Source organism: Oncorhynchus tshawytscha, linkage group LG26 (assembly GCF_018296145.1).
Source record: "Oncorhynchus tshawytscha isolate Ot180627B linkage group LG26, Otsh_v2.0, whole genome shotgun sequence".
In the NCBI taxonomy this organism is placed as follows: domain Eukaryota; kingdom Metazoa; phylum Chordata; class Actinopteri; order Salmoniformes; family Salmonidae; genus Oncorhynchus; species Oncorhynchus tshawytscha.
The window spans coordinates 26,466,588-26,488,231 of record NC_056454.1 but is presented as its reverse complement, the minus strand read 5'-3'; the positions used below and the strand labels follow the sequence as shown (position 1 = coordinate 26,488,231).

Here is a 21,644-nt window from a genome sequence, read left to right as displayed (position 1 = left end):
TGTGTGTTTGTCAGTGGTCAAAGTGCTTAAGTAAATATACTATAAAGTACACCTTAAGTAGATTTTTTGGGTATCTGTACTTTACTATTGATATTTTTTACTACATTCCTAAAGAAAATCATGTACTTTTTACTCCATACATTTTCCTTTTGAATGCTTAGCAGAACAGAAACATTGTCAAATTCACACACTTAACCTCTGATCTGGCAGACTCACTAAACACACGTGCTTCATTTATCAATTATATCTGAGTGTTGGAGTGTGCCCCTGGCTATCTGTAAATAAAAAATTAAAAAATGGTGCAGTCTTGTTTGTTAGTATAAGGAATTTGAAATGATTTATACTTTTACTTTTGATACTTAAGTATATTTTAGAAATTACATTTAGTTGTGATATTTAAGTATATTTAAAACCAAATACTTTTAGACTTTTACTCAAGTAGAATTTTACTGGGTGACTTTTACTTGAGTCATTCTCTATTAAGATATCCTTACTTTTACTCAAGTATGACAATTGGGTACTTTTCCACCACTGGTGTTTGTATATGGCGGGTGAATATACATTGGGTTAGTTGGCCGTGGGGTTGTTGATGACGAAGCTCTGCTGTTGGAGCTGGGCGGTCCAGTCTTCCTCAATGTATTTATGGTAGGGGTCGTTAGAATGCTCACGCCGCTTTGACTTCACCGTGCTCACCAGGATCGCCACGACGATGAAGGCAAACATTCCGATCATCACTATCAGATACCATATGACATTCCTGAAGTTCTCCTCTGCCAGAGTGTTGTCCAGAGCCTGTTCTGCCTTCGAGGAGTTCCGGCTCCAGTTGTCAAGATAATGGCCCAGGGCACGGGTCAGAGAGTCCTCCAGGTGGAGGGTCATGTTTGACCAATTAGGCAGCATGATCACCTGGTGGGCGGGGTAAAGAGAGTGAATTTGATCAGTGACAGGGGTGAAGACATTGACATTGTACTGTCTTCCTGTGATCTGTGCACTGAATCTGCATATGAGAATACACTACCAAGCACATACACAGACAATACAGTATATACAGAATCAGACAGTGAACCTTCATATTGCATTTACAGAATCAGACAGTGAACCTTCATACTGTACATACAGAATCAGACAGTGACCCTTCATACTGTATTTACAGAATCAGACAGTGAACCTTCATACTGTATTTACAGAATCAGACAGTGAACCTTCATACTGTATTTACAGAATCAGACAGTGAACCTTCATACTGTACATACAGAATCAGACAGTGAACCTTCATACTGTATTTACAGAATCAGACAGTGAACCTTCATACTGTATTTACAGAATCAGACAGTGAACCTTCATACTGTATTTACAGAATCAGACAGTGAACCTTCATACTGTATTTACAGAATCAGACAGTGAACCTTCATACTGTATTTACAGAATCAGACAGTGAACCTTCATACTGTACATACAGAATCAGACAGTGAACCTTCATACTGTATTTACAGAATCAGACAGTGAACCTTCATACTGCCCAGTTTACAGAATCAGAAAACCTTCATACCTGTTTTACAGAATCAGGTTTCATACTGTACATTCAGGGTCAGACAGTGAACCTGTCATACATTTACAGAATCAGACAGTGAACCTTCATACTGTAAGATACAGAATCAGACAGTGAACCAACTCAGCCAAACCTGCCTATACTGTACACAGAATCAGACAGTGAACATAACATACAGAATCAGACAGTGAACTTCATACTGTACATACAGAATCAGACAGTGAACTTGTGTGTATGAATCAGACAGTGAACTTGTGTGTATTTACAGAATCAGACAGTGAACCTTCATACTGTACATACAGAATCAGACAGTGAACCTTCATACTGTACATACAGAATCAGACAGTGAACCTTCATACCGCCCAGTTGTGACTTAAACAAGAAAATATCTGACCTGTTCAGGGTTTCCTGTATCGCTCCAGGGAGGTTGAGAAGATGTTACAATCACAGGCGTTGAGAAAGAGGCAGGGTCCTTGAGGGGGGAAGTAGGACGAGAAAGAGACAAATACCACACAATCAACCAACTAACCAGCCAACCTCAGCCTAGGACAGACAGAAAGGTACAAAAAGAAACACTGCTCATATTTGATCTACAGTGTTTGCTTGTGTGTGTGTTTGCTTGTGTGTGTGTGTGTGTGCAAGTGTTTCTGATGACCTTGAGAAAAGCATCAAGCTCAGCTGATATGGAAAGGGGAGTAGAGAGTTGAGGGTCACTCTCACCCTGCCACACAAACACACACTGTAGCCTATATTGGATTCCTAAACAGTGGCACTACTATCAATTGTGAAATAAGTTGTAATACTTGAAGTCATGTACTCAAAAAGGATCTCAAACATGCTAGTATTCAAAACAATAGTGTTAAGTGTAATAGTCTTTGCAAACATGTTTAGGTAAAGTTTAGTAGTGGGGCTGTTCTATAGCCTTTTGCAATTCACCTAGTACTGACAATGTTCCTGCTTGTGAAATTCCATAGCAGTACCCACATTTGCCACTAGATAGCAGACAACTTCTCCTGGTGTACTGTCACCACGTGTACCTCAGGGATTAAATTGGGCATTCGGAGGGTTTAGGGTTGAGCCAGGGTTAAACATACATTAAGGTTGAACATAAGAGTTCATATTATGGCTAGGATTGAATTGGGGCGTGGACATGAAGCTAGGGTTAGTGTTAGGGTTGAATTGGGGCGTGGACATGAAGCTAGGGTTAGTGTTAGGGTTGAATTGGGGCGTGGACATAAAGCTAGGGTTAGTGTTAGGGTTGAATTGGGGTGGACATGAAGCTGAGGGTTAGTGTTAGAAGCTGGGTTAGTGTTAGTTAAGGTTGAATTGGGGTGTGGACATGAAGCTAGGGTTAGTGTTAGGGTTGAATTGGGGTGGACATGAAGCTAGGGTTAGTGTTAGGGTTGAATTGGGGTGGACATGAAGCTAGGGTTAGTGTTAGGGTTGAATTGGGGCGTGGACATGAAGCTAGGGTTAGTGTTAGGGTTGAATTGGGGCGTGGACATAAAGCTAGGGTTAGTGTTAGGGTTGAATTGGGGTGGACATGAAGCTAGGGTTAGTGTTAGGGTTGAATTGGGGCGTGGACATGAAGCTAGGGTTAGTGTTAGGGTTGAATGAAGCTGGGGCATGGACATGAAGCTAGGAAGTTAGTGTTAGGGTTGAATTGGGGTGTGGACATGAAGCTAGGGTTAGTGTTAGGGTTGAATTGGGGTGTGGACATGAAGCTAGGGTTAGTGTTAGGGTTGAATTGGGGCGTGGACATAAAGCTAGGGTTAGTGTAAGGGTTGAATTGGGGCGTGGACATGAAGCTAGGGTTAGTGTTAGGGTTGAATTGGGGTGTGGACATGAAGCTAGGGTTAGTGTTAGGGTTGAATTGGGGTGTGGACATGAAGCTAGGGTTAGTGTTAGGGTTGAATTGGGGTGTGGACATAAGCTAGGGTTAGTGTAAGGTTGAATTGGGGCGTGGACATGAAGCTAGGGTTAGTGTTAGGGTTGAATTGGGGTGTGGACATGAAGCTAGGGTTAGGGTTGAATTGGGGTGTGAACATGAAGCTAGGGTTAGTGTTAGGGTTGAATTGGGGTGTGGACATGAAGCTAGGATTAGTGTTAGGGTTGAATTGGGGTGTGAACATGAAGCTAGGGTTAGGGTTAGGACTTTTATCCTACTTTCTATCCTACTCCTCTTTTGAGGTTCTGGAGCTTTGCTTCACCTATCTCTCTCTTTGACCCAAGGTGCAAAAGCCCAGAACCAGCTGTACCTCACCAGTTCCTCACAGATTTGTGTTAGGCCTTAAGCTGTTCACCTGAGGATGGTTATACTGTATTACTGTACATAACCAGACAGGACTCGGTGTTGTCCAGGGAAAAGAGTTGAGGAATGTTGCTGAACCTGTTCACACCCCTGCCACTCTTCTTGGGTGGAGGACATGGAACATGACAGGTACAGCACTAATACATCTGAGGTACTCTTTGATGTGGCTGAGAGCCAGCAAACGCACACACACTGTGAGTCACTCTGGTATGAGTTTGAGGCCTTTTATGTGAACAATGACACAGGTTTACCATCAGCTTAGTCTATGCAATCAGGGGAGGATCCAGAGAGCACCACTGTATAGTAGCTCCACTACATGGAAGGGCTAGCCCTCTCACCCTGCAAAACCACCACTATCTTTTATGTGCAAATTAAATATATCTACAGATATGCTAATGTTCAGTACAATACATGCATTCACAGTGTGCTCTATTCTCTCATCTCAAAGGGTCAGGTGTCTATCAGTGTGTCCAACAATCTGTTGGTGGGAATTGAGAGGTATAACAAGACTGGAAGGTCATTTGATGTGTCTTACCCCAAGATGACTGGAGGGACAATTAAGAGGTTGACCGGAATAACAGAGAAGAGCTGGAGGAAGGACTATGTTATGAGAGCAGCAACCCAGGAACCAATGTGTCATGGGCCTCCTATTAGAGACGCATGTTACATAATCCGATAAATGGATGCACCAACTCCACATGCCCACAAACACGCAGTTAACCATATGGTTGCCATAGTGATTATGCATAGTAGACCTTTTTAAATGTGCTTGGTTTGTGTATGAAGAGTTACAGATTGCGCGACAGAAACGTACATTTCCGATTTTGACAACTGAGCTGACATATGCAGCATTTACCATGAATACAGTCTCCTCTAACGCAGGAACATTGCCTTTAAATTGCAATCACACTGTAACGCTGAACTTCAGCAATGCAGATTGAATAGAGCCCTAAGTATGGTGTTGCTATTATGCTATTATTGTGCTCGCATAAACAGTAAACAGCTTTGAGGGTTGAGTGTCTGAGTCAAAGGTACCAATTATACAATCCCACATGGAATTATGCATGTCCTGTATCTGTGTACATATGTCTGTGTGTGTCTGTGTACGTGTTGAGACCTAACCTCGATTTATCAAACCCAATTCTTCCTGTGTCTCTGTCCCTTGTCCCTATTTCACAATGTCATTGCCTCACCACACACACACACACCACAACCCCCACCAATGTTAGGCACACAAGAGGAACTATGTACATTGTCAAAACATCATTGGCTGTGGAATCAAACAATACATGAAGAGGAATATGACTAGCTAAGTGTGCTGAGCTTATGATAAACCTCAATGACTGTCCACTGATTCCTATGTCCCTAATAGACTGCTCATTCCAACACCGATTCCAAAGAGAGAGATTTTTTTCCTTTTGCCATTGAGGTCTTTTTTCTGTGGATTAATTTTAGAATCTGCTGAATCCCAGACACACCGCCCATAGTTTGGTCAGGAGTGTGTGGTATGAGTGGAATGCGTTGGTTGTGTGTTTGCGGTATATTCCACAGCGTTAGTTAATGCTCGGACCACATTCCCGCCATGGTTGATTCCGGACTGTCACCCCCATGAGTGGGAATACCTGGGAATTGTTTATGTTCTAATAACCATTGATCAATGACTCACTCACTGGTGTAGGACATTCTCAATCACATAAGGAAGTTTACTGTACAGAGTACTGCATATCAAATTAATATTTATTTGATTTTATCATTCAAGTCACTGACTAACCAGGAAACACTGTTGATGTCATGTTCCCAGTGAATTTCCTTCTCAGTTTGGTGGGGAGTGGGCTCTGATGGGCTTTGACACACACATGTATTGTTAGGATGATGTGATGTTCCCAGTGAATTTCTCTCTAAGCTTGGTGGGGAGTGGGCTCAGATGGCTCTGCAGTTGAACCTCTGCTGAGCGACAGGCAGCAGGTAGAGCACCAACATCCATCCAGCTTTGTCGGTCTCTAACACATCATGGAAAGTGACTACTGCGTGAAAAAGTTCACCTTCACGCAAGAGATTTAGACAAGTTCAGAGGAGCTCTCTCTTATCCACGTCTGGCCCTGCTGTGACGTGATTGGTGTATTGTTGTCAGAACCAGACCTTGAGGCCATTCTTCTCAACCCTGTCATGGGCGTCTTCATGGAGGCAGAACAGAATTCCGGAGCTAGACTGATAAGTGGTGTAATTGACTTTAACATACTATAATGATTTCTTAAAACATTGTGTATTTAAATTTAATATACTTGTAATATTGGCTACCTATATTTTTACCAACAAGAATAACAGGAAAAAGAACGAACACTAATGTAATAAACAACAATAAACAAAGAGTGGCCTGATTGCCAGTACTTTTCCACTGAGGATGACGATATCATTGGTTTCTGCTGGGGAGGGGCAGATGACTGATCCCAACCAATGAGAGAAACAGTTACATCCTGTGGATTTCACTCACTTTGAGAATGTGAGACTGAGACACCATTGACACAGCAGCAGCAGAGGGTCAAATACCACCCTGCAGGCAGCATGTACACACTCAGATGAAACAGGGAGCTTAGTCAACCAAGAACAGGCATTCATTAGGCTAGCTGAGAATATTAACAGCAGTGTTGAAGCATGGCCAGCTAAATACAGATACTTGTAGGAATATCAGACAACGATATATTTATGTGAATAGTCCAATAGGTGAGGTTGTGGCTTGGTTTGGTTACGTTGTCACCTGTCCCCTTTCAGAATCCCTGGAGCATTACTTGTATTAGCGAGGCAGTGTTCATGTGTATCATCCCCGTCGCAATTTCCTGTGTGGCTTCCATAGAAATGAAATAGGCTTGAAACACATATGAGTGTGGTACAAAGGTGTTGATCATATGCATGGTGGTTTCTATGTGTTTGATGCAATTCCATCAACTCCGTTCCAGACATTATAAGCTGTCCTCTGGTTCATTCATTGAGCCATGGAACATAGCGTAGGACTCACTCATCAGGCCGTCCATTGACTGTGTATTCTATAATCATGGTTACAAAGTATGAAGCAATTTGTTTGACTTAAAAGCAGTGTTTTACTGCAAACGTCAGGAATGTCACTCTACTGTGGAAAAGTACAGAGGGAGAGGGAGAAGAAACAGTGGAGCATGATAAAGATATGGAGGAGGCAGGGAGAAAGCTGGCACTGTCCCTGTATATAAACTCAGTAACCAGGACCTGTCTTTCAAAGATAATTCGTAAAAATCCAATGAACCATAAACAATTAATGAACATGCACCTGTGGAAATGTCGTTAAGATACTTAAAAGCATACAGACGGTTGGCAATTAAGGTCACAGTTATTAAAACGTAGGACACTAAACGAGGCCTTTCTACTGACTCTGAAATACACCAAAAGAAAGATAGCCAGGGTCCCTACTCAACTGCGTGAACGTGCCTTAGGCATGCTGCAAGGAGGCATGAGGACTGCAGATGTGGCCAGGGCAATAAATTGCAATGTCCGTACTGTGAGATGCCTACGACAGCACTACAGGGAGACAGGACGGACAGCGTGGTGGCAGACCACATTTAACAACACCTGCACAGGATCGGTACATCTGAACATCACACCTGCAGGACAGGTACAGGATGGCAACAACAACTGCCCGAGTTACACCAGGAACGCACAATCCCTCCATCAGTGCTCAGACTGTTTGCAATAGGCTGAGATAGGCTTGTAGGCCTGTAGGTGATGTCTGGTCCTCACCAGACATCACCGGCAACAACGTCACCTATGGGATCGATTTGGAGGTGGAGGGTCCGTCATGGTCTGGGGCGGTGCTGCCATGGTCTGGGGCGGTGTCACAGCATCATCGGACTGAACTTGTCATTGCAGGCAATCTCAACGCTGTGCGTTATAGGCAAGACATCATCCTCCCTCATGTGGTACCCTTCCTCCAGGCTCATCCTGACATGACCCTCAGGCATGACAATGCTCCAGCTATACTGCTCGTTCTGTGCGTGATTTCCTGCAAGACAGGAATGTCAGTGTTCTGCCATAGCCAGCGAAGAGCCCGGATCTCAATCCCATTGAGCACATCTGGGACCTGTTGGATCGGAGGGTGAGGGCTAGGACCATTCCCTCCAGAAGTGTCCGGGAACTTGCAGGTGCCTTGGTGGAAGAGTGGGGTAACATCTTACAGAAATAACTGGCAAATCTGGTGCAGTCCATGAGGAGGAGATGCACTGCAGTACTTAATGCACCTGGTGGCCACACCAGAAACTGATTTACTTCTGATTTTGACCCCCCTTTGTTCAGGGAAACATTTCATTTCTGTTAGTCACATGTCTGTGGAACTTGTTCAGTTCATGTCTCAGTTGTTGAATCTTATGTTCATACAAATATTTACACACTTTAAGTTTGCTGAAAATAAACCCAGTTGTAGGTGAGAGGACATTTCTTTTTCCCCCTGAGTTTAGCTTCTGGTCTTATTTCTTGTGTTTTTTGGTTTGTTCTACTATTTTGATATTGAATACTGCACTGTTGGTTAGGGCTTGCAAGTTAACAATTTCACTGTACTTGTGAAAGATACAACTTGAAATTGGAGAGCTGATGAGAGACATTCCTGAGAAAATGATCATCTGTAAAGAAGCCTTGAATCATCAAATCCCCTCCAGCCTTGGAACAAATGACTAATAGGGTTACATAACCCGTCAGTCAGGTGCCACAGAGGTACTAAGCCCAAGGGATTCATGGGAAACACTTAAAAGACACACCCTATCCCCTCAGCCCTCAAATTAAGTGGACACATTTGATGACGTATCATGACATTTGACGAGTATACACTTGCAGGGCAAGGGAGGAATGAATGATTGAATGATCCATTGATGTTAAGTTTTCGCTGACTTTTCTTTGCGGATGTACAATCGTCGCGAATTGAATTATGGGGAGTTTCATGCCCCAGAGTGAACATAATTGTACACGCAAAGCCGACTAAAAACGAGGGCTGAGGGACTTACGAGGCAAACATCCCTTGCTCAGCTTATCATTTGGACCACCCGCCAAGATAGCGACGGGGATTCCCCCAAGGGCAAGTGGACGAGGGTGTGTCTAAGTGTTTGGACCGAAGACAGTGATTTATGAACTTGTCATATGACAACCATGTAATTTTTATACCCTTTACATTTAAAAGAAATACATTTACTTATTTTCCACAGGAACTTTATTTGTAGACGTCTAAAAATAAAACCCATAAAAATAAAATTTCTCGGAAAAAGAAAACGTTTTAAGCTATTTCGTCTCAATCCAGTTTTTCAAAAGTTAATCGAAAGATTAAATGCATCAATTATATTTCTAGCCATTTAAGCATTTTAGAATAATATATATATATATATATATATATATATATTATATATATATATATATATATAAATATTATATATATATATATAAATATTATATATATATATATATATATATATATATAATATATATATATATATATATATATATATATATATATATATATACACACACACACACACACACATATAAACACACACACACACATATATATAAACACACACACACACACACACACACACACACACACACACACATATATATATATATATATATATATATATATATATATATATACACACACATACACACTGCTCAAAAAAATTAAGGGAACACTTAAACAACACAATGTAACTCCAAGTCAATCACACTTCTGTGAAATCAAACTGTCCACTTAGGAAGCAACACTGATTGACAATAAATTTCACATGCTGTTGTGCAAATGGAATAGACAACAGGTGGAAATTAAAGGCAATTACCCAATAAAGGAGTGGTTCTGCAGGTGATAACCACAGACCACTTCTCCGTTCCTATGCTTCCTGGCTGATGTTTTGGTCACTTTTGAATGCTGGCGGTGCTTTCACTCTAGTGGTAGCATGAGACGGAGTCTACAACCCACACAAGTGGCTCAGGTAGTGCAGCTCATCCAGGATGGCACATCAATGCGAGCTGTGGCAAGAAGGTTTGCTGTGTCTGTCAGCGTAGTGTCCAGAGCTTGGAGGCGCTACCAGGAGACAGGCCAGTACATCAGCAGATGTGGAGGAGGCCGTAGGGGGGCAACAACCCAGCAGCAGGACTGCTACCTCCGCCTTTGTGCAAGGAGGAGCAGGAGGAGCAATGCCAGAGCCCTGCAAAATTACCTCCAGCAGGCCACAAATGTGCACGTGTCTGCGCAAACGGTCAGAAACAGACTCCATGAGGGTGGTATGAGGGCCCGACGTCCACAGGTGGGGGTTGTGCTTACAGCCCAACACCGTGCAGGACGTTTGGCATTTGCCAGAGAACACCAAGATTGGCAAATTCGCCACTGGCGCCCTGTGCTCTTCACAGATGAAAGCAGGTTCACACTGAGCACATGTGACAGACGTGACAGTCTGGAGACGCGGTGGAGAACGTTCTGCTGCCTGCAACATCCTCCAGCATGACCGGTTTGGCGGTGGGTCAGTCATGGTGTGGCATTTCTTTGGGGGGCCGCACAGCCCTCCATGTGCTCGCCAGAGGTAGCCTGACTACCATTAAGTACCGAGATGAGATCCTCAGACCCCTTGTGAGACCATATGCTGGTGCGGTTGGCCCTGGGTTCCTCCTAATGCAAGACAATATTGCTGGAGTGTGTCAGCAGTTCCTGCAAGAGGAAGGCATTGATGCTATGGACTGGCCCACCCGTTCCCCAGACCTGAATCCAATTGAGCACATCTGGGACATCATGTCTAGCTCCATCCACCAACGCCACGTTGCACCACAGACTGTCCAGGAGTTGGCGGATGCTTTAGTCCAGGTCTGGGAGGAGATCCCTCAGGAGACCATCCGCCACCTCATCAGGAGCATGCCCAGGCGTTGTAGGGAGGTCATACAGGCACGTGGAGGCCACACACACTACTGAGCCTCATTTTGACTTGTTTTAAGGACATTACATCAAAGTTGGATCAGCCTGTAGTGTGGTTTTCCACTTTAATTTTGAGTGAGACTCCAAATCCAGAACTCCATGGGTTGATAAATTTGATTTCCATTGATAATATTTGTGTGATTTTGTTGTCAGCACATTCAACAATGTAAAGAAAAAAGTATTTCATAAGAATATTTCATTCATTCAGATCTAGGATGTGTTATTTTAGTGTTCCCTTTATTTTTTTGAGCAGTGTATATATATATATATATATATATGATAACTGGCTGTGCATGTGCGCCATCGTGCATAAATGTATTTTGCCCCCCCCCACCCCAAACGCGATCACGACATGCAGGTTAAAATATCAAATTCTGAACCAATTATATTAATTTGAGGACAGGTCGAAAAGCATTAAACATTTATGGCAACTTAGCTAGCTAGGTGCACTTGCTAGCTAATTTGTCCTATTTACCTGAAATGCACATGGTCCTCTACTCCACCAGTTAATCCATACATAAAACATCAACCAAATCTAGTCATCTCTCACCCTTCCAGGCCCTTTCTTCTCTTGACTTTATATTGCGATTGGCAACTTTCATAAATTAGGTGCATTACCGCCACCGACCTTGTTCGTCTTCAGTCACCCACGTGGGTATAACCAATAAGGAGATGGCATGTGGGTACTTGCTTCTATGAACCAATGAAGAGATGGGAGAGGCAGGACTTGCAGCGTGATCTGCGTCAGAAATAGAACCGATTTCTATTTTAGCAACGCAGACGCTCGTTGGCGCATGCGAGCATTGTGGGTGCAATAATTGAATAATATAGATTTCAAAATATATTTTGCGACGTGAGTGGTGTAGTCAGCCTGTAATCATCCTTTTATCAGACTCGGAACAGGGATGGTTAGCGAAGCTTTAATTTTCAGCAAAACAACTACAGGTCTGAAATAGCATGTCTACTTTGCAAATGAATCTCCATTAGGTACGCTATTGAAGAGTTGCCACTATTTCACTACAAAACTTTATCCAATTAATAGTAAGGCTTAATAATAACCATAGCATTCACTGCTCAGATTGGCATTGTTTTGCCTTCTTGAAAAACAAAAACATTTTCTTCAGCATTGAACACTAAGACACATTTGGTAAGAGGTTTCACTCAAATGCATGTTGCGTTTAGTTTTATTTTACCTTTATTTAACTAGGCAAGTCCGTTAAGAACACATTCTTATTTATTTTCAATGACGGCCTAGGAACAGTGGGTTAACTGCCTTGTTCAGGGTTAGAACGACAGATTTTTACCTTGTCAGCTTATATTTTTGTTCAGTATAAATAAAGGTCAAACAAAAGACCCACAAAAAAACAGGGCTTGGTTTTAGTGTTGTCACTGAGTTACCAAAATAGCTTACTGAACAAATGTCATGACATTAACTGTGGAAGATACAACATTCAGACAAACAGTAAGAAATAGCAAATATTAACCTAATCATAAACACATGACAAACTACCAGCATTGATACTGTATGTTCAATTCTTGGAATGCTACAATATGTGTATAATAAAAAGTAGAGTTTTTCCAGTTGACAAACTGTCATACCTACTTTCATCTTTATACTTGAGAACATCATTTTTACACATTCTACAGCAACTCACCTGGGTATTCTTAAGAATTGGAAACGTCAGAAAATAATAAGTAATAGGACAAACATGAACTAAATAATTTGGTAAAAATTCTAAGCATTTGCAATCACCAACGATCACCAATCACCAATCAACAATGTATAATAGGAAAGGAAAACACTTATGATAGTGTATTCTCCATCTGTGGTAGAGGGTGATGGCTTTAGTGTAACTTTGAGGTAATCTCTGCATAACAAAAAGGCCTTAAAATGGTTTCTTAAACTTTCTCGATAGAAAAGCAGGTGGAATAACACAGCAGCACACTATTAAGCTGTACTAAACAAGGAATTCACCCAGCTTAACCACTTGTGCTGATATGGATATAGTAACATAGCAGTACATGGAAAGTCTGAACACACTATTCGTAAACCACATACAGTACATGTTCAGAGTACATAGACATTCAGATATATGGGTGTGCTATAGCTAACATCAAAGTCAATGGTCCCAATAACACTTTTAGCACAGGAACAACTGTTCAAGGAAATATAAAAAGTGAATATAAATAATGCTAATGTCACCAAACACATACCACAGTTCTATAAATCACAATAGATATGTCAGTCACATTAACAATAAGCACTTTACAAAAATGACAAGTACAGGATAGAGTTGAAGTGGTTCGGAGTTTTGTGAGACTAGACAGAAGATTCAATCGTTTCAAAAGAATGATTTCAAAAAGCTCAGTGAATCCTTGTTAGGAAGCTGCACTGTAAATATTACAAACTTCAGATTCATAAAATATTAGAAAATTGTAACTTCCCTTGAAACAATCCCCAACAACCCCTCCTTTGGCCCAGTCTATAGAGAGAAGTAGACAAATAGGAATATTCCCAATGAGCAGACGAGAAACAGGCCACAGTTGAGCAGCAGTTTGGTTCTGGGTGGCTCGTACAGCATCTCCATAACGGCTCTCTCGTCCTCCGCTGTCCTTTTGGGATGGGCATCATATGCCGCTTCCTTAAACCCACAGAACCACTCCAACAGCTGCATGCACCTCCCATCCTCCTCATCCCCACAACCTTCCTCTGCATGCACTAGACCTGGGTGCCCGTTATCAAACTGGGTGGTGGGCGTTGCTAGTGTCATTTCCGGGGTTGTCTCACCACTGGGAGTCGCGGGGTCAAAGTCAGAAGGCGGAGCTAGCAGCTTGACATCCTCCCCATCTAGACACCTAGCATTGCAGATGTCTGGGGGCAGATCCTTATAGAGGCCTCCATTCAACTGCAAAGGGCTCTTATCCGTCAGCTTGTACATCTCCTCACGGTCTTTGAGGAGAAGCTTTCCCATGTTACGCAGGCCCCATAATGTGGTTGTGCGGATCTGCTCCTTATCTGGAGGAGGGTTGCAGAGACTGACGACCACAGCCACCAGTCCAGACACCCAGAACAGCCCAGCAGCCACATACATGTAGTGGACATGTGTGATGAAGAAAGGCCTGTCGTCTGGCTGGTCACAGGGAGGCTCTCGGTAAATAAACGCCAAGGTCAGCCGGGTGGTACCCAGCGCAAACCCGGTCATACCGCCCCAGAATGCACCCCTTTCGTTGCAGCGCTTCCAGAACACACCCAGCAGGAAGAGGGCGGCAATGGGCGGGGTTAGGTATCCGGCTACTTCCTGTATGTACAGGTACATCTGGCCGCCCTGCATCTCGATGATGACAGGGACCCAGGCGATGCTGATAACCACCATGAACACCACGAACAGCCGGCCCACCAACAACAGTTCTTTATGGGACGCACCACGCCTAGCACTCTGGTAGATGTCCAGGGTGAAGATAGTGCTAGCACTGTTAAAGATAGAGTCCAGATCACTCATGAGAGCCGCAATCATCACAGCCATCATCAGCCCTCGCAGTCCCACAGGCATCACTGCCATGACCAGCCGTGGGTATGCAATATTGGAGCACCCCGCCTTAGAGCCACACACAGCCAGGCAGTGCTCTGGCCCAATGCAGGCAATCTCATCTGCAAACAAGATCCGGGATATCATCCCGGGGATAACAATAATAAACATGGGCAGGACCTTCAGGAAGCCAGCCATCAGCGTGGAGCCCTTGGCGTGGGCAAGGTTCTTGGCAGCCAGCACCCTCTGGACAATAACCTGGTCAGCACACCAGTACCAGATGGAAGCTGGGGTTTGACCTAAGAGGAAGCCAGGCCAGGGGATGTCCTCATCCAACGGGCCCCGGAGGATCCTCAGGGAGTCTGGCTTGGGCTCAATGCGGCAGGAGGGTGAGTGGGTGAAGTTCCCACTGGCCAGGATAGCTGTTACATTTGGGACAGCTAGCATGTACTTGGTCCGGACCCCTTCAAGACCACCGACCTTGATCAGGCTGATGATGGTCAGGCTGAGAGCTCCACCAATCATCAGCACGGCCTGGAGGGTGTCTGTGTACATGACCGCAACCAGGCCGCCGGTGACCGTAAGCAGTGCGGTCATACTAATGAGTAGAATGATGGACAGGTAGAGATTCCAGCCCAGTGACTCCTGGATGAAAAGCGCCCCAGCGTACAAGTCCACAGAGATCTTGGTGAAGATGTAGAGCAGCACAGAAAGCGAAGCAAAGTACACCTTTAGCCTATTGCCCCCATAGCGTTTGGACAGGTACTCCGGCATGGTGTACACACCAGAGTGGATATACACAGGTATGAAGACCCAGCCCAGCAGCTGCAGCAGGAGAAGAGCGTTAAACTCCCATGCTCCCACAGCAAAGCCGCTGGCTGCTCCCGACCCAGCCAGGCCTATGAAGTGTTCACTGCCGATGTTGCTGACAAACAGGGACGCTCCGATCACCACCCATGTCATGGAGCGTCCCGCAAGGAAGTATCCGCTCACCGTGCTGCGGTTGGCCTTCCACATGGCGAAGAACCCGATGCTCAGGACCAGGATGAAGTACAGCACCACCACAGCAATGTCTGCTGCCTCCATGACAGCCGTACCCATCTTCATTGTGAGTGCTAAACGGAACCACTGGTTCAAAACAGCTGAAAAACTCCCTTGAACCCTGCAAAAGTCAAAGCCAAGTTTTAGCGTAACAGAAGAGCAATAAAAATTCTCTATCCTTTGGTTTGCTGTCTGGATGGAAGCTGTAGTATCCACCGTCAGGTCAAATTCACTAGGGGTGTCTGCATTTGGGGGTGTAATCCACCTGCACTGAGAACACTAGTTTTAAGGGAGGATGCAGCAGGCCTCTGGTCTAGTATAGCCTAGAGTTTACATTCCTGCAAGACAGCAAAGACAAAGACAAACACCTGATTAGAGCCTGTGTCAGATGGGAACCAAGAAAGGTGACACGCATTCTAAAATTGATTAAATTGTCCCCCACTCTCAGTTTACACACAATATCCCATAATGACAAAGCAAAAACAGGTTGACATTTTGACATTGCAAATGTATTAAAAATAAAACTTTAATCACATTTACATAAGTATTAAGATACTTTACTCAGTACTTTGTTGTATCATCTTTGGCAGTGATTACAGCCTCAAGTCTTGGGTATGATACTATAAGCTTGGCACACCTGTATTTGGGGAGTTTCTCTCCTTCTCTGGAGATCCTCTCAAGCTCCATTAGGTTGGATGGGGAGCGTCGATGCACAGCTATTTACACATTGATTTGGACCTTCTATAGAAGGTGTGTGTGCCTTTCCAAATAATGTCCAATCAATTGAATTTACCACAGGTGTACTCCAATCAAGTTGTAGAAATATCTCAAGGATGATCAATGGAAACAGGATGCACCTGAGCTCAATTTTGAGTCTCTGAATACTTATGTAAATGTTATATTTCCGTTGTTAATTTTGAATACATTTGCAATAAAAAAATAAAAAATACGTTTTACTGTCATTATGGGGTATTGTGTGTCGATTGACGAGGAAAAATAACAATTTAATTACATTTTAGAATAAGGCTGTAACGTAACAAAATGTGGGAAAAGTCAAGGGGTCTGAATACTTTCCGAAGGGGACACACGCAACATTTCTGAGAAACAGGTCATCAAAACAGAGCTTGATCAGATGACTTTATTCACACTCAAACTGGGCATGGTAACAGATTTAAATACCGTATTTACAGTAACTTTCTCTAGCCCTCACCCCAATCTCTTAAATAGTGGCTAAACCTAAAAGAGAAAGAGCCATGTCCATCTCAGAGCTTCAAACCAAAAAGTCTAGCAGCTCAGTCCATGTGAAGAGATCAAAAATGCCTACATAGCCTAGTGGTAAAATAAGGAGTGTAATTATATATTTAATAAAAATATATATATATAAAAAAAATTAATAATGTTTTATTCATTCATTCATGTATTACACAATAATTTTCAATCATGACAGACGCATTATGATTACATCATCAGCCCCCAACCAAGTCATTATCCCAGAGGCAAGCTTTGCTAATTATTTAATAGAGAATACGATATTTTATATTAATATTTCTGGTCACCTCCAGCATCATCGTCTACAGCTAATGCTGACCGATTAACCAATTGTTGGTTTTGTTGCTGCAATATTGTTTGTTGTTATTAAACAGCTAATTGACCAATGTCGATTCAATTACTTGAAATACATTTTGTTTTTTGAGAGCCGAACGTGCCGTTCCTCTAGAAATAAATCAAATAATAAACGAGAAATGTAGTTTTCATTGGGCAAATATTCTACCAAGTTCAGCGCAGAAACGTGGTAATTAACTACAATGACCACAATCCATTGCGCTAGTTTTCGTCCCAGCTCAGAGAGGAGGTTTCACTCTTGTCAATATCTTTCCAAAATAAGCACAATGCATTTCTATGGCCTTATTTTAGACCTAAACTTGTTTTCCCGCCTTTGGGACGGCTCCCATTGTTATGGCATAGACATGAGCATCTTGTTATTATATACACAGATCTACGCTAAATAGACCGCATGAGAGAGGAATATGCACAACGACGAGGGACAAAGACAGCTCGTGAAAGTTGGCCTTATCTACTTTGAAGAAATGGTATCGACATGATACTGGTAAGAAAGATATGAGGATCAGTACAATGTAGTCAAAGTATAATCACGAAATGTGGCACGCTACACAACAGCTGCGGAATATTCTAGAAAAGAGTACGCGCATCTTCCGCAATGCCAAGGAGAGTATATCTAATTGAGGTAGCCGATATATGTAGTTTGAGTAAAACAAGTGGTTGAATTCGTCAAATAGAATAGTATATGACCCTGACCTAGTAGCCTACGTTCAATTAATTTACATCCAATGCACAATAGTAAATTAAGCGCTCGACCTGCTTTTTACATTTTCCCCATCACCATCTTTTGTCCCTTCTGCTTTTCTAGCGTCAGTTACATTATCTAGGCTACAATTTAAAACGGGCGGCCATCACAAAAATACACACTCACCATTGCAATTACAATACTCGCTATATTGTAGCTAATGTAGGCTACATCAAACCACAAGTTCAGGATGCGACTGTCTGAGCCTGCTTTTATGGCTACAATATGTATGCGTCTCTTCCTGCGTCAGTTCTTCCGATGTAGAGATAGTTCGTGTCCTCCGCTTCAGAGCAATTAGGTTTAAACACATAAGGTAGCTGCACTTTATAAGCATCGACTCTGCTTCTTCCCCATTGCCACGCCCTTCATGTGTAATATCAGTGAGGAAGCGGAAGAGAGAGGCCCAATTCGACGGATTTTTTTTTTTTTTCGTTGCTTCGGCCACCAAGCAAGGTTTTGTTTGTAGCTCAATGAGTGTCGAATTTGGTCAACAACAAAAAATAAATGGCTTATTTGCTACGTGATGTTTATTTGATTGAATAGAAGTTTCGTAATGCTTAAGTTGTTGCTGATGTACTGCTTTGGACACGTGACATCCCGGCTACTTTGAGAAAAACACATTTGAGTTGCCTCGAGATGTATATGCATATTCATAACATGCGGCTAGTGGTATAGCATCTCTCTCCATTGAATACAGACGGTTGACGTCAACAACCCTCGTCGAATATTTTTTTTAAATGACAATAATGAGATTTATCCACCAATCCAAAGAACGCATTGGCGGGCGCTAGACAGCCCGCCATGCCGCTTTGTGGACACCGACTCCCATTGTTAGGGTGAGGAGACATGTAGTATCTTGTTAGTTTATCCATAATCTTTGGTAATACACATGTGACGTTTCAAATGCAACACGCCCATTGGTTATTGTTCTAATTCTAGTAGCCTGGAATTGAAATACCGTATTGTTTTGAGGCACAAATGAATTTTTCGGATAACAACCGACTCAGAATGCATGCTACTGTAAGTGGACCTTTGTTTTAAAACAGGGGATTGGCTTTCCTCATGACATTCAACCTGTTAGGCTACTTGGGTCGAAATTGCCTTAAACCCCACTTTGCCTAATTAACTGACTAGTTTAAATATCCTGGTTGATAATGAGCTTTAACAGTGGAATGGTAATAACTGAACAATCTAGAAACGGGCACTTTTGGATATATTAACTTGTAAAACCCTTGTAATCTTCCTTCAAAGTGTTCAACTTTCCAGAAATGTATATTGGCATATAGCCTAATCTGACCTCCAAACAGGCTACATACAGCTCATGCATCTATCTAGAATGTAATGTCATAGCATATGGGGGAGATAAACAGGATGCATTTGATAAGTTATTAAAGTTATTTGGAGTCTCAATAACACAGTACAGTGACAGCTGGTGTGACAGCCCATTCAGTGTGTCCATAGTTTACGTCAATTTACAGTGTGAGGGTATTCAATCGTTGGGCACAGGCGTTGGGCACAGGAACCACACAGGTAACCTTACGCATTTTGATTAGTGACTAGCGCCTGCCATTCTCTCTGATAAATAAATAGGCTCTGTCTGATGTAGGATGTGACAAATGTAAGACTATTAAAAGTATACCTTAGTCAAGATATGTTGGCCTGTATGCAATGATAACCCCTTCAGTTCAGCGCACACATAAGTGGCATGTTTTATCATGGTGAAAGGTGCATAAGATGTCTGGAGAAGCCACTTTGGCTTTGTCACTGCGCATCTGTGAGAATGAAATGCATAAACAATGTGGATCAATCTACACTCAGACCCTAAACTACATACTGACACAGTCTGACAGTATCTTCATACAGGTGATGTTGGGACAACTAGGCCTGTGTCAATACATACTTGGTGTAATATCAGCAAGAATGCACTTATAAGCTTTATATAAAATGGAGCTCCTATTTTAATTACATAGGCCTAATTTTTAACACTTTCTGAGAACCTGATAAGTAGCCAACTATATGGCCTTGATGAGGAAATAGTATAGTCCCACTCATTTACATTTGAGTCATTTAGCAAACGCTTTTTGTCCAGACCGACTTCGTACATTTTTGTACTGGTCCCTGGTAGGGATCAAACCCACAACCCAGGCATTCCAAACACCATGCGCTACCAACTGAGCCACATAGCTTAAACCAATGAAATTGGTTGCTTGTCTGCCAACGTGTATCTGACAAGGACAGTGAATTTCCACTTACTATTTTTTTTAGGTCTAGGAAGTAAATTCTTCTTATTCTCTGTATTTTTTTTTATGGCAGTTGGCAACCAACTTTAAGGTGCCTTTACCGCCACCAACTGGACTGGAGTGTGGACCAGAGACAGGGAAGGTCTAAATCCTACCCAATATTCTCATCCCCCTAAGGAAACGAAATACATAACTAAATAGTACATCCCCTGAAGATTTCCCCAGCAGTTCACTTAATCTTGGCTCTTCAACCCCATCACTCCTTAAATCGAATAACAATCACTTAATTTCCCTCCCATATTGCTGGTACTGAAATAGAACGTGTTCCACTGTCTCCATCTCCTCCTGACAATGATCACACCTCCCAGTCTGCAGTTGTCCTACCAATTTCAAAGGTGGGACACACTATTGAGCCTTGTGTGTCCCAGTCTCTGATTACACACTCCTCCCTTCTCTCTCGACCTGAGGACCTCCCTGCCCCCACCTTTTCCTGTATCTTATACAGGTGTCTTCCCTTTCTCTCCCTTTTCCACAACTCTTGCCATTTCTTTTTAACTACTGTTTTTATCAACCCCTTGGCTTCTTCTTTACTGATTGACAATTCCATCTTAACATTAGGATGTTTAAGAGCCTGCTTGGCGATAACATCCACCTCCTCATTCCCCTCTACTCCCACATGAGCTGGTGCCCAGAGGAACATCACAAATACCACAATCTGTCTCACAAGCACTGCAAAACCTCATACAACACATCCTGTCTGCTCTGAGACACAAATTACTTTTATTTATCAGTGCTGCACAGGAGTCAGAGTAGATCACTACAATTTTTGGTCTCACCTCCTCCACCCACTCTGCAACCAAGAGTATGGCCAGCAACTCCATTGTGTAAACAGATAAATGATCCTTTGTTCTTTTTGTCACTGCCACCTTAGACTCAGGAACACTAAAAGCTGCATCTGTCCTCCCAATTTTAGGGTCTATAGATCCATTTGTGAATATATTCAAGAAAGCATAGTATTGTGTTTTTAAATGTTCACTTACAACAGAATCTACTCCTTCCTTAACAACTCTTGCCCTCTCAAGCAACCTAGATCTATCCCTAGCTGAGGGAGCAACCAAGCAGTGGAGGCTGCTGAGGGCATGACGGTTCACAATAATCGCTGGAATGTAACAAATAGGATGGCATCAAACACGTGGAAACCATGTGTTTGATGTATTTGATACCATTACACTTATTCCGCTCCAGCTATTACCACAAGCCAATTAAGGTGCCACCAACCTCCTGTGCAACCAAGGTGGGATAGCAGGAAGACACACAGAGGGGCTAAACTCCTTCCCAATCAACCCCATCTCTCTCGCCATGCCATTGCTTATCCACCCAAAACTTGTACTCAAATTTCGTTCATGTTCCCATTACTGTAGGAGTACCTTTTTTTGTAGGATATGCAACCTTATGTCCTTGTCAATTTACCCATATGTCATGGTTAGTTGCTGTCTATCTTAACTTTAACGGCATCTCTCCCAACTGTACCTGCATTGCTGCCACCGAGGAGGTCCTGAGTGCTCCACAGCATATTCGTAGCGCTTGTCTGAGCTGCTTCTCCATATGCTACACTTTCAGGAAGTACATTTCCACTACATCGAC

At 42.8% G+C, this 21,644-nt stretch overlaps 2 protein-coding genes across 4 annotated transcripts; both read right to left on the bottom strand.

Moving 5' to 3' along the window:
- Positions 1-414: 414 nt before the first annotated feature.
- Positions 415-21,630, bottom strand: LOC112225445 (potassium voltage-gated channel subfamily E member 2). Its single transcript, XM_024389426.2, has 3 exons — positions 21,531-21,630; positions 1,944-2,021; positions 415-906 (listed from the first exon to the last, which is right to left on the bottom strand). The coding sequence occupies exons 1-3, from the start codon at positions 21,603-21,605 to the stop codon at positions 568-570; spliced, it is 492 nt and encodes a 163-aa protein (XP_024245194.1). The 5' UTR covers positions 21,606-21,630; the 3' UTR covers positions 415-567.
- LOC112225443 (sodium/myo-inositol cotransporter) lies at positions 11,732-21,607 on the bottom strand. Of its 3 annotated transcripts, none has more exons than XM_024389424.2 (2): positions 21,531-21,607; positions 11,732-15,516 (listed from the first exon to the last, which is right to left on the bottom strand). In XM_024389424.2, the coding sequence occupies exon 2, from the start codon at positions 15,459-15,461 to the stop codon at positions 13,311-13,313; it is 2,151 nt and encodes a 716-aa protein (XP_024245192.1). In that variant the 5' UTR covers positions 15,462-15,516; positions 21,531-21,607; the 3' UTR covers positions 11,732-13,310. The 3 variants fall into 3 exon arrangements, with proteins under 3 accessions (XP_024245192.1, XP_024245190.1, XP_024245191.1); XM_024389422.2 differs by lacking the exon at positions 21,531-21,607 and adding an exon at positions 17,887-18,138 and having other exon boundaries at positions 11,732-15,733; XM_024389423.2 differs by lacking the exon at positions 21,531-21,607 and adding an exon at positions 17,887-18,138.
- Positions 21,631-21,644: the final 14 nt, after the last annotated feature.

Excerpts from the sequence above, each read along its gene's own strand:
- LOC112225445 (XM_024389426.2), bottom strand. The coding sequence starts at position 21,605 with ATGGAGAAGCAGCTCAGACAAGCGCTACGAATATGCTGTGGAGCACTC. Across the intron at positions 2,022-21,530 it reads CCTCGGTGGCAGCAATGCAG|GACCCTGCCTCTTTCTCAAC; the intron begins GTACAGTTGGGA and ends TCCCCCCTCAAG. Across the intron at positions 907-1,943 it reads ATACAGGAAACCCTGAACAG|GTGATCATGCTGCCTAATTG; the intron begins GTCAGATATTTT and ends CCCGCCCACCAG.
- LOC112225443 (XM_024389424.2), bottom strand. The coding sequence starts at position 15,461 with ATGAAGATGGGTACGGCTGTCATGGAGGCAGCAGACATTGCTGTGGTG.